Genomic DNA, 13,182 nt, shown 5'->3' with positions numbered 1-13,182 from the left:
TTCTACTGATATATTGAAATTCTACTAATATAACCATCACAACAAACTAAGGTCTCAAAAAACACTTGCATAGGATTTTTTTCATATTAATTTTTTCCTTACCTTGAGTTTTTCAATCACTGAAGGCTGTCTCCACTTATCTATCACATTTTCATTGTTAGCATAGTACTCAATCACCTCCTTAAAGTAATAAGAGAAAAAGAAATATTACTTAAGCTTAATTCAAAGTTTAAAAAAGTCAAATTGCTAATATTCAACGTAAATGTTTTCAGCTGCTATAATGTCAGTAATATGTATTTTTCAAGTCAATCACAGATTCATACATTCTAAGGGGTTGCTGGTTACAAAATTATATTGCCTCAACATTACATGGTAGACTTCCAAACCTTATACCAAGAGTTGAGTGTTCCATTTCCAGCAATAGGGCACACTAGATGGTATTAGACATGTCTCAAATACCTCAGAAATGCTAGGTTGGGGGCTGGCATCATGGTGCAGTAGGTTAAAGCTGCCACTTGTAACACGGGCATCCCATATTTGAACCCTCATTTGAGTCCTGGCTGCTCTGCTTCTGATTCAGCTTCCCGACAATAAACCTCGGAAATCAGCAGAAGATGGCCCACGTACTTGGGGTCTTGCCAGCCACCTGGGAGACCTGGATAGAGATCTAGGCTCCTGGCTTCCACCTGGCCCAGTCCAGCTTGTTTCAGCCATTTGGGGAGTGAATCAGTGGATGTAAGATTCTCTCTTCCTCACTCTCTTTCTTTCTCTCTCTCCGTCTCCCTCCCTCCCTCTCTCTCCATTACTTTACTTTTCAAATAAATAAATCTTTTTAAAAAAAAGCTAGGTAAAATTTACAACTAATTTTAAAATATATTTAATATATAAAATATATATTTATAAAATATATTTAATAATGCACACCTTAAATTAAAAATAAGAAAATTTCTCAAAGGCCAAGGGAAAAAAATTCCAACTCGTCAGGTGTGAGTGAGCATTGGAGCCAAGCGTGCCTGGGGGATGTGGGCTGATCTACGTGAGCATTGGCCCCGAGGTTCAAGGGGCCACATTGGCTGACATCAGGAGAGACAGAGCCAAGTGCCCCAAACATGGCAAGAGAGAGTGGTCAGAGATAACCTCCTTCCTCCACAAAAGCCAAGAAGATCGATGGGTAAAACCTACATAGAAAACAAAACAAAAGCACCCACCCCACAGAGATATACCAGGAGGATACAGGCACATAGCCAGGTCTTAGTTCAGGGTGAAACAGAAGAATGAGACTTTTTAAACCTAAAGCATGCTTTCACCCATGTCTGGGATCTGAATTTGCAGAGCTGTGGGGCCCTAAAATGTCAGTCCACAATTCAGTTCACAATGTTCCTGGCAGGGCCTACAAGTACCTGGCAGAGAGCTTTAAACCAAAGTATGAAGAAGAATGATGAGTATGAAAAGTATGATGAAAAATGATGCAAATTTGAAAAGCAACTGAATGAAACTTGTAGACAAGAAAACCATCATAATTAAACTCAAAAAGCCTCCATAGCAGTGGTTATCATGCCTTGGTGAGGCAGCAGTACCACTTGGTGAAGACACAGTGGCACAAGATCTGCCCCCCTCCAATGAGCTTGTTTTCTGTGCCTAGGCAACTGGGACACACTCCGAGATTTGAGAACGGCTGTTTTGGGGATGGTTTAAGAGTTAGATTAGCTACAGCTGGAAGCAATAACAATCAACTGAAGAATGATCTGAAGAAATTCACTGGGATAAAGTACAGACATTCAAAAGAAGGGAAGTAGGAGTGGTCCCGGCATGAGGGATTTAGAGAGAAGTTCCTCTGTGAGTCCAGGTGGAGCCCCAGACGACCAGAAGCAGGAGAGAGGCAATATTGGGGAACACTACTCTAAGAAGTTTTCAGAACTGATAAAAGGCACCTAGCTGCAAATCCAGAACATCCCACAAAGCCAGAGCCAAAGAAAGATTTTTGATAATAAACTAAGATCAAAAGCTGACTTCCCACAGCAACAAATGAAACAAAAAAAAATCAGTGGAATAAAATCTTTAATTGCTATAATAACTAATAACCTATAATTCTATATCCAATAAAACTATCTTGCAAGAATTAGGGTAAGAGGCAGGCGATTTGACACAGCAGGTTAAGCCTCATCCCATGTTGGAGTGCCTGGTTCAAGTCCTGGCTACTCTGCACTTCTGATCCAGCTTCTGACTAATGAGCCTGGGAGGCAGTAGATGAAGGCTCAAGCACTTGGTTCCTGCCATCCACATGGGAGATCTGGATGAGTTCCTGGCTCCTGACTGTTGTGAGCATTTAGGGAGTGAACCAATGGGTGGAAGAGTCTCTCTCCCCTCTCCCCTTTCCTCACTCCCCTTTCATCCACTCTTTCTCTCTCTCTCCTCCTCCCCTCCCCCATCATTCTGCCTTTCAGATAAATAATTTTTTTAAAAAAAAGAGTAAGTTGGGGTGGGTGCTTGGCATAGTGGTTAAGACACTGCTTAGGAGCCCCATACCCCATGGAGTTCCAGCTCCACTTCTGATTTTAGCTTTCTGCTAATGTGGACCATGGAAGGTAGCAGGTGATTGCCCAAATAGTTGTCCCTGCCACCCATGTAGGAGACCAGGATTGAGTTCCAGGCTCCTGGCTTCAGCCTGGCTCAGATCCAGCTATTGCAGGCATTCAGGGAATGAATAGTAAATGAAAGATCTCTCTATATCTCTTTTTCAAATAAAATCTTGCAGTTTTCCCTGAAAAGCTATATGCACTTAAGAGCGAAAGAGCAAACCTGCTTGGTTTCCTGTGCCAGTGCTGGCCTGCGCTCTGTGTGGGGGTTGCAAGCCTAGCACCTAAACAGCTAGGCTTAGTTTTAGGGTGGCAGAGACCAACCCACAACCCACAACCCACCTGGCAATTCTTCAGCCCAGTGTCCTGATTTCCCTTCCTCTCATTCTTGCTGTCCACACCAGGCAGTCACAGGTGTCGCTCCCCCTCTTCATGGAGGAACGACACAGGACCCTGCGTTGTTCTTCTGTCTGCTCGGCCCTCCCCGGGTTCGCTGCTGGTTCTTCCCGGGTTGGCTACTATCCCTTCCACCTCCGTGGAAGGGCAGTTCCCCCTGGCCACATTCCCCACTTCCGCAGGGGAGCGGCACACCGCCGGCCGGCTCTCTCGGGGGCTGCACAGGTGATCCCCTTAGATGTTCCTGGTGCATGCCGTCTCTCTCCTCCTTTATAGTCCTCCTCTGCCAATCCCAACTCGGCTGCCCACACGCCGAGTACGCTGCTCTCCTCCAATCAGGAGCAAGTCCTACAGTTTATTGGCTGAACTGGAGGCAGCTGTGTAGAAGCTGTTTTCTCCTCTCCCAGCGCCATACTGTGGGAGAGCAGATGCATAGAATAAGTCTTAATTCCAGTAACTTAGTCTAGTCCGAGTTGCTCCCAGTTGCTCCCCACAACAGGGACTGCACTGTGTAAATGGTTACCACCCAGGCTACAGCCTTCTCCTGTTTCAAAATTCTTTTGTGATGTGGCTTCCTTTGTCATGGTTTATTCTGTTCTTCTTTCCAAATCTAATTTCCAAGCTGTTCTCAAAGCCTTTTGTCCTCTGTGTGTCCCCCTCCTGTTTTCCTGCTTTAACTAATGTATTCTATTTCTTAACAATTTTTTGTTAATTCAATGGGATTTTATTTGAGAAGGAGAGGGAAATGTTGAATTCATGCTACCACCTTAAACTAAAAGTGTTGCATTACCTTTTTCACATCCAAAGTTCAGAGTCAAAATTGAATACACATTAACCAGAGCAGAAATTATTCACTGACATATTCTTCTTTGGGCACATAGAAGTTTGCCTATTTAGAAAGAGTTTCAAAATCCCATCAGTTGTAGACAAAATGGATGGATCTGGAGTTCATTGTGTTAAGTAAAATAAGCCAGACACAGCAAGACAAATACTGTAGGTTCTCCCTCATGCACACAAGACTCAAAAGTTTGCTTGGGATTAGAGCCATGATTGACTGAGTGGGAGGCTGGATAACAGGCACCAAAACACAGACAGGAGGAGCAGGTTCCTGTTGCACAGCCCAGTGAGGTGACTCTAGTTCACAACAGCCTATTATGTATTTGATGAAGTAAAAGAAGAAAGGAGGAACATAAAGAATACACAAGGCAATGGAAATACTCTACCTAATTTGATGGGTATACTGTACAGATGTATGAAATACCATGTTGTAACCCATAAACACGTACTCAAAAAAATGAATTTAATCTTTCAGTTCAATTCTAAAAAGAAACTTACTCCCCTCTGTGAGCAAAGTTCATCTCAAGTCAGGTATTTACTAAAAAGATTGATATCACTCAAGCAACAACACTGACTGCCCTACAAACACCTCTGGCCTTGGAACGTTTTTCCTGAGAGGATTTGGCCTTTTCTAGTTCCCTATTTTTTTTTTTTTTTTTTTGACAGGCATAGTTAGACAGTGAGAGAGAGAGAGAGAAAGGTCTTCCTTTTTCCATTGGTTCACCCCCCAAATGGCTGCCATGGCCAGTGCGCTGCACCGATCTGAAGCCAACAGCCAGGTGCCTCCCCCCTCACCGGGTCTCCTATGCGGGTGCAGGGCCCAAGCACTTGGGCCATCCTCCACTGCTCTCCCGGGGCCACAGCAGAGAGCTGGACTGGAAGAGGGGCAACCGGCACAGAACCCGGTGCCCCAACCGGGACTAGAACCCAGGGCGCCGGTGCCACAGGCAGAGGACTAGGCAAGTGAGCTGTGGTGCCGGCCTCCCTATTTGATTTTGCCAATCCAGTTATAGGCCTCTCAGAATGGGAATCTGTCCATCCAGCCTTACCCACTCACCTGGCAGATGGAGGCAGGGGCCACACAAGACTACCCAACACGGAACCACCTAATTTGTGGCAGGGATTTATTAGAAGCAAGCCCCTATGAGTTCTAAACCAGTGTTCTACCCACACACATGCCTTGATCCAACTCCCTTACATATTGCATGAGTGCTTGTATCTTTTCTTCACAGATCTATCCTCTCTTATTTAATGTCTCTCTTCCCTGCTAAAATGCAAGCTCCATGGAACATGCCATGGTTTGAGTTTATCCCCCATAGGTTCATGTGTTAGAGCCTTAGCCCTCCATGTGAGGGTACCGAAGAGGTGTGCTTTTAAGAAGCAGAGCCTAGTGAGGTGATTGGGTTATTGGGGTGCTGCCTTCTGAAGGAACTAATGTAGTTCTCATGGGACCATGGTTAGTTCTCAGGAGCAGGTTGTTATACAAAGCAAGGCTGGCCCTTCCCTGCTCCCTGGCTTCCTGTCTCACCATGCAATCGCTCCCTCTTGCATTCACTCATACCCTGGTGTCATCTTCCACACTGTAACAGCCAAGAGGCTCTTCACCAGAGGCCAAACTGAGGGTGGAGCCCCCACGCTGGGACTTCCAGTCTCCTAAACTGTAAGCTAAATAAACCTCTTCTTTCAACTATCCAGACTCGGGAATAGTCACGGCAGATGGACTAAGCCCTGTCTCCCTTGTTCTTTCTTCTACATCCAATGGTTCACCACGTGCCTAATCCATCATTAGCTACCCAGGAATTGCTTGTTAACTGAATGGAAGAATGTGGCACATTGCCTCTCCATCCTCAGGCAACTTACTGAAACTTAGCAGCTTGAAATAGTAGCTTATGGAGGAAGAGGAGTTATGTTATTTGTGCAGAGCTTGAAATGATATGTAAAATTTGGGATATGTCCATCTTGTATAGGGTTTAGTTCATTAAATTCTCTAAGGGGTCATTATTATTAAAAAAAAAAAAAAACAACTGAAATTCAATGCTTTAGAAAAGGTGCCCAAAGTAGTATTTTACTCCATATATTCAAGTTCCCAACACCACAAGCCATTAATTCCTTTGGGTTTTATTTAAATTCCACAGACTTATCTGTGCATTCTTTTGGCATATTTTAGAAGCTTGAAATTCTGCTGACTCAGATTCTGTTGCAGCTCTATGCTTAGGGGGGAGGGGGAACTGGGTCAGGATTGACTGCAGAGAAAATGACTGTATTTGTCCCACAAGCAGAGGTAACAGAAGTGTCCATCAACAGCCCCCCAGTGCAAATGCACCAGCACGACCCACCTTCTCAGCTGGAAAGACGTGCTCCTTCATGAACTGCTTCACTCTATCAAGAACCTCCTGGCCTTTCCTAGTTTGTGCAAACAACTGCCCAGTGGTGTCAATCTGTGGTGGTGTGGTACTGAAAGTTCTGTAAAAAGAGAGGAAAAAAAGTTACAAAGAGGGCAGACATTTAGCCTATTGGTCAAGATGCCTGCATTCCGGCACCGGGGTTCACTAGGCTAATCCTCCACCTGCAGCGCCGGCACACCGGGTTCTAGTTCAGTCGGGGTGCTGGATTCTGTCCCGGTTGCTCCTCTTCCAGTCCAGCTATTTGCTGTGGCCCGGGAGGGCAGTGGAGGATGACTCAAGTCCTTGGGCCCTGCACCTGCATGGGAGACCAGGAGAAGCACCTGGCTCCTGGCTTTGGATCAGCGCAGTGCGCTGGCCATAGCACGCCGCCGGAGTGGCCATGGTGGGGTGAACCAACGGAAAAAGGAAAACCTTTCTCTCTGTCTGTCTCTCTCTCACTGTCCACACTGCCTGACAAAAAAAAAAAAAAAAAAAAAAAAAAAAAGTGCCCTGGTTTGATACCTGGCTGTGGCTCCTGACTCTAGCTTCCTGCTAATGGACACTTTGGGAAGCAGCAGTTCTAGCTCAAGTAATGTAGTCTCTGCCACCCATGTAGATGACTTGGTTTGAGTTCCTAGCTCCCAGCTCCCAGTTGTGGCTTGGCTGATTCTCAGATGTTGTAGGAACTTAAAGAGTGAGTCAGGGGATAGGAGCTCTCAGTGTGTCGCTCATCTATCTGTCTCTATCTCTCAAATAAATAAATAAATAAATAGTTAGGAAGATGGGGGTCGGCATTGTGTCATAGCACGTTAAGCCTCCACCTACGAGGCTGTCATCGTATATGGGTGGAGGTTCACATCCTGGCCACTCCACTTCCACCCTAGTTCCCTGCTAATGCCCCTGGAAAAGGGGCAAAAGATGGCCCCAGTGCTTGGGCTCCTGTACTCTTATGGGAGAACCAAGATGAAGCTCCAGGCTGCGGCTTCAGCCGGGCCCCCTGTCCTGGCCATTTGGGGAGTGAACCAATGGACAGAAAATAACTCTCTCTCTCTCTTTCTCTCTCTCTCTCTCTTTCTCTCTCTCTTTCTCTCTCTCTTTCTCTCTCTTTCTTTTCTTTCTCTCAGCCTTTCAAATCAACAAATCTTTAAAAAGTTACAAAGATGTCCAAACTCATTATTATATATTTCTGAATAAAATGCAAAGTCTCTCACAGCTCCCCAAAAATATTTCTCAAAGGAGCTGCCATATTTTGGATTTTTTAACATCTCTCATATTATGGGGTGAATGCAGAATCACTTTCTTTTGCTTAAAGCGTGACTTGGGGAGACCATAAGATGGACGTGGCCTCCACCAGTGTTCATTTTGAATCTTTACTGAAGGGAAGCAAACAACACAAACTAATCATTATCCTGTGTACATGTCTCACAAATAGAGCTGCTGGATGTCGTTTTGAAGACCTGTGAAAGTCACTAGGAATCTCAAACATCCATCCATAAGATCGTGTGTGAAAAACACCCATCCAGGGTTGTCATGGCTTGCTCAGCATTTCTGGGGACGACATGGGACACGCATGCAGTCGGTAACAGGGACATGACTGACGGTCACCCAATGTCACAGTGGCCACACTGTGGTCAGAGAAAGCAAGTTTCCCTCTGTGAGCCATAGGGACCTCCCAGCAGGGACAAGCTGCCACAGGACACGACACTGGGGATTGGAAATTAAACAGCTGTCCAGACTTTCAACAGCCCACAGACCTTGAGATCCCATCGTGGCCACTTTGAGCCATGACCTGGCTATTTCAATGGACCAGCAAAATTCAGAACTACACTGGTTTGTGTTGAGTTCCACCTACTGGGCTGGCCCAGCGCATCCCCTCCCCACAAAGAACACCAAACTGTGCGCCCCCATCCCCTGCCCCAGATTCGCCCGGCCTCACCCACCCTCCATGGACCTGCTTTTGCCCTCTAGGCCGAACCTCCCCTTCCTGATCTGCACATCTATTGTGCAGCTGAAGTAAACTGCCTTGGCTTTTACTTTTTGCGTGTTTCTGACTTTTGGTTCACACTGGCAACATGTGTTATGTGTCTCAAAAAGTACTCCACTGATGGAGATCACAGCTTCAAAAGACACTTGGGAAATGCCTGAATTAAATTTCCCAGAATGTGACAGTGGGCTAATAAATCCTGTTAACAATACACGATTCGAAACAGATGTAAATAATTTAAATATTAGAGGGAAATATTTAAGACTTTTGTCTGTATCATTAAATAGTTAAGATATTCAAATAGGAAAAAAAAGATACTTCTAATCCTAAAGATAAAGATTTTCTCTGTATTTTAGGTCAGTCTGTTTTTAGGCATCTAAGAGTTTTACTGAAGAACTACGGTGATTGACAGCAGCGATATAAAAAATAAAAAAGAGTCCTAGCCCCCTAACGGTGATAACCTTCAAGTACCTATCAAAGTCTCCAATCTGGTTTAGCCAAGCGGTGCTCCCTTACCTTTTTGAGAGTTGCAATCCAGTTTCTGCCAGAGGTCCCACGATACTGGCGAACATAAAGCTGTCAGCAGCGGAGTTATTGCCCAGAAGATACCTGTTATATACTCCCTAGGAGCAAATGAGCAGGGAGCAATTACAATTCATGGAAAACCGTCCTTCAGTGATCCAATCTCTGTTCCGCAGTTTCTCTGCCACGTGGGCTGTCGCTCCCCCTCTTCGTGGAGGAACGACACTAAACCCTGCCTAGGCTTCATATCCGAGTCACGGCACCATTATGTCGCTCCCCGTCTTCGTGGAGGAACGACACAGGACCCTGCGCTGTTCTTTCGTCTGCTCGGCCCTTCCCGGGTTGGCTGCTGGTCCTTCCCGGGTTGGCTACCGTCCCTTCCACCTCCGTGGAAGGGCGGTTCCCCCTGCCACATTCCCCACTTCCACAGGGGAGCGGCACACCGCCGGCCGGCTCTCTCGGGGGCTGCACAGGTGTTCCCCTTAGATGTTCCTGGTGCATGCCGTCTCTCTCCTCCTTTATAGTCCTCCTCCGCCAATCCTAACTCGGCTACCCACACACCGAGTACGCTGCTCTCCTCCAATCAGGAGCAGGACCTGCAGCTTGTCAAGTTGGTGAGAGGCAGCTGGGTAGAAGCTGTTGCCTCCTCTCCCAGCGCCATATTGTGGGAGAGCAGATGCATAGAATAAGTCTTAATTCCAGTAACTCAGTCCAGTCCGGGTTGCTCCCCACATGGGCCACTAAGCTCACAGGGCAGAAAGATGTGGATCATGGTTTTTTACTGCTGTGTAGTATTCTACAGAGTACATGTCCCATAATTTCTTTATCCAGTCTATTGTTGATGGGCATTTGGGTTGATTCCAGTTCTTAGCTATTGTGAATTGAGCTGCAATAAACATTAATGTGCAGACAGCTTTTTTGGTTGCCAATTTAATTTCCTTTGGGTAAATTCCAAGGAGTGGGATGGCTGGGTTGTATGGTAGGGTTATATTCAGGTTTCTGAGGAATCTCCAGACTGACTTCCATAGTGGCTTTAGCAGTTTGCATTCCCACCAAAAGTGGGTTAATGTCCCTTTTTCCCCACATCCTCCCCAGCATCTGTTGTTGGTAGATTTCTAAAGGTGAGATGAAACCTCATTGTGGTTTAATTTGCATTTCCCTGATTGCTAGTGATCCTGAACATTTTTTCATGTGTCTGTTGGCCATTTGGATTTCCTCTTTTGAAAAATGTCTATTGAGGTCCTTGGCCCATTTCTTAAGTGGGTTGTTTGTTTTGTTGTTTTGGAGTTTCTTGATCTCTTTGTAGATTCTGGTTATTAACCCTTTATCTGTTGCATAGCTTGCAAATATTTTTTCCCATTCTGTCAGTTGCCTCTTCACTTTCCTGAGTGTTTCTTTTGCAGTACAGAAACTTCTCAATTTGATGCAATCCCAATAGTTGATTTTGGCTTTGACTGCCTGTGCTTCTGGGGTCTTTTCCAAGAAGTCTTTGCCAGTACCTATATCTTAATGGTGTCTCCAATGTTCTCTAATAATTTGATGGTGTCGGTCATAGATTTAGGTCTTTAATCCATGTTGAGTGGATTTTTGTGTAAGGTGAAAGGTAGGGGTCTTGCTTAATGCTTCTGCACATGGAAATCCAGTTTTCCCAGCATCATTTATTGAATAGACTGTCCTTACTCCAGGGATTGGTTTTGGATCCTTCATCAAATATAAGTTGGCTGTAGATGTTTGGATTGATTTCTGGTGTTTCTATTCTGGTCCATTAGTCTATCCATATGTTTCTGTACCAGTACCATGTTGTTTTGATTACAACATCCCTGTAGTATATCCTGGAATCTGGTATTGTGATGCCTCCAGCTTTGTTTCTGTTGTACAAGTTTGCTTTAGCTATTCGAGGTCTCCTTTGTCTCCATATGAATTTCAGCATCATTTATGGGATATGTACTCTATAGAATACTATACAGCAGTAAAGAAAAACAATGAAATCCGGTCATTTGCAACAAAATGAAGGAATCTGGAACACATCATGCTGAGTGAAATAAGCCAGTCCCAGAGGGACAAATATCACATGTTCTCCCTGATCGGTGACAACTAACTGAGCATCAAAAAGAAATCTGTTGAAGTGAAATGGACACTATGAGAAAGAGTGACTTGATCGGCCCTTGTCTTAACTGTTGATGTACAACTTAATACCTTATCCCTTTTAGTATTTTTTTGTTCTAGTTAATACTATTGGTTGAACTCTTCAATTAACACACAATTATTCTTAGGTGTTTAGATTTAACTGAAAAGTGATCTGTGTTAAATATAAGAGTGGGAATAAGAGGAGGTGATGTACAATTTGGGACATGCTCTAGCTGAATTGCCCCAAATAGTAGAGTTAGAAATGTTCCAGGGGATTCCAATTCAATCCCATCAAAGTGGCATGTACCAATGCCATCTCACTAGTCAAAGTGATTAATTTCAATTCACAATGGATTATATTGATAGGTCTAAGAGTCAAAGGGATCATACAAACAAGACTAGTGTCTGCTAATACTAACTGAGAGAATTAAAAAGGAGAGAAGGATCCAACATGGGAAGCGGGATACACAGCAGACTCATAGAATGGCAGATGTCCTAAACAGCACTCTGGCCTCAGAATCAGCCCTTAAGGCATTCGGATCTGGCTGAAGAGCCCATGAGAGTATTTTAGGCATGCAAAGCCAAGACACTCTGGCAAAAAAAAAAAAAAAAAAAAAAAAAAGAACACCTAAATGAAAGATCTGCAAGTGAGATCCAAGTAGAAAGAATGGGCCATCAAAGAAGGAGGTACCTTTCTCTGAAGGGAGGAGAGAACCTCCACTTTGACTATGACCTTGTCTAAATAAGATCAAACTAGGCAAACTCAAAAGACTTCCATAGCCTTGGCAACTCATGACAAGAGCCTAGGGTGATTACTGACGCCATTAACAAGAGTTTCAGTTTGTTAAGTCAACAACAGAGTAACTGTGCACTTGCTCCTCATGTAGGATCTCTGTCCTTAATGTGTTGTTCAATGTGAATTAATGCTATAACTAGTACTCAAACAGTATTTTACACTTTATGTTCTGTGTGGGTACAAACTGTTGAAATCTTTACCTAATATATACTAAATTGATCTTCTGTATATAAAGATAATTGAAAATGAATTTTGATGTGAATGGAATGGGAGAAGGAGCAGGAGTTGGGAGGGTTGCGGGTTGGAGGGAAGTTATTGGCGGGGGGGGGGGTGGGAAGCCATTGTAATCCATAAGCTGTACTTTGGAAATTTATATTTACTAAATAAAAGTTAAAAAAAAAAAGATTTGGATCAGCCTGCCAACACAGTGAGCTTATTGCAGAGGAAACTACGCCCCTTCACATTAAAGAGCCATACTCACAGCTTCCAGTGAATGCCCTTTCACTCTATCAGAACTGTAACAAATAGTCAGAGCAAACCTGAAAATGACCTAAAGACCTCTGTCTCTGTTCAAAGTGGGGGTAAATCTAAAAACAACAAAGTAAGATTAAAAACTGCCAAGCCAAAGAGCAGGCCATGAGATGATCTCTAAGGATTTTCAACCTCATTTATGGGCCTCCATTTTAGGTGAAACTGCCCCTTAGAACAGAGAAGGTCAAACGCTTCTCAGTCTCCCCTTCCTATTTTTCATTTCTGCACTTCCAACATACCAAATCCACCATCTCTAAATACAAACAGCTATAGTCCATTAGTTTCTTTTATGTCAGTATATCAAAAAGTTCACAGAAAATGGAACTAAAAGATGAATATAGGGGCAGGTAGTGTGGCATAGCCAGTAAAGCTGCCTCCTGCAATGCCAATATCCCATTAGGTGCACCAGTTTGTATCCCGGCTGCTCCACTTCCAACCCAGCTCCCTGCAAATGTGCCTGAAAAAGCAGCAGGAGGTGACTCAAGTGTTTAGACCCCTGCACCCACTTGGGGGACGTGGAAGAAGTTCCTGGCACCTGGCTTTGGGTGGCCCAGCCCTGGCCATTGCAGCCATCTGGGGAGTGAACCAGCAGATGGAAAATCTCTCTGTCTCCATCTCTCTTTCTCTCTCTTTCTCTTTCTCTCTCTCTCTCTCTCTCTCTCTCTCTAACTCTTTCAAATAAATACATCTGTTTGGACATTTGGCACACCAATTAAGATGCTACTTGAACCTCTACATCCCACATCAGAGTGCCTATGTTTAAGTTCCAGCTTCACTTCTGACTTTAGGTTCCTGCTAATTTAGACCCCGGGAGTCAACTGATTTCCCTGCCATCCACGTGGGAAACCCAGATTGAGTTTCATGCTGTTGGCTTCAGCCTGGCCCAGTCTCTGCTGCTGCAGACATTCAGGTAGTAAACCAACAGATGGAAGATCTCTATCTATTAGCCTCTGTCTCTCCCTCCATCCATCTCTCTACCTTTCAAATAAATGGAATTTAAAAATAGATAATTTTATTTTGGTGCAAAAA

At 44.4% G+C, this 13,182-nt stretch overlaps 1 protein-coding gene across 2 annotated transcripts in view; it reads right to left on the bottom strand.

Moving 5' to 3' along the window:
* The window catches only part of ACAD11 (acyl-CoA dehydrogenase family member 11), a 96,676-nt gene that overhangs the window by 50,659 nt on the left and 32,835 nt on the right, over window positions 1-13,182 (bottom strand). For both annotated transcript variants that reach the window (XM_002716554.6, XM_089331179.1), the window contains exons 8-10: window positions 8,694-8,800; window positions 6,146-6,272; window positions 103-180 (exon numbers count right to left, since the gene is read on the bottom strand). In XM_002716554.6, the coding sequence (XP_002716600.4) occupies window positions 103-180; window positions 6,146-6,272; window positions 8,694-8,800 (312 nt within the window). The remainder of the gene's footprint in view (window positions 1-102; window positions 181-6,145; window positions 6,273-8,693; window positions 8,801-13,182) is intronic.

Source organism: Oryctolagus cuniculus, chromosome 4 (assembly GCF_051225735.1).
Source record: "Oryctolagus cuniculus isolate XC-2025 breed Fujian yellow rabbit chromosome 4, ASM5122573v1, whole genome shotgun sequence".
Lineage (NCBI taxonomy): Eukaryota > Metazoa > Chordata > Mammalia > Lagomorpha > Leporidae > Oryctolagus > Oryctolagus cuniculus.
This window is presented reverse-complemented; position numbering and strand designations above follow the sequence as displayed.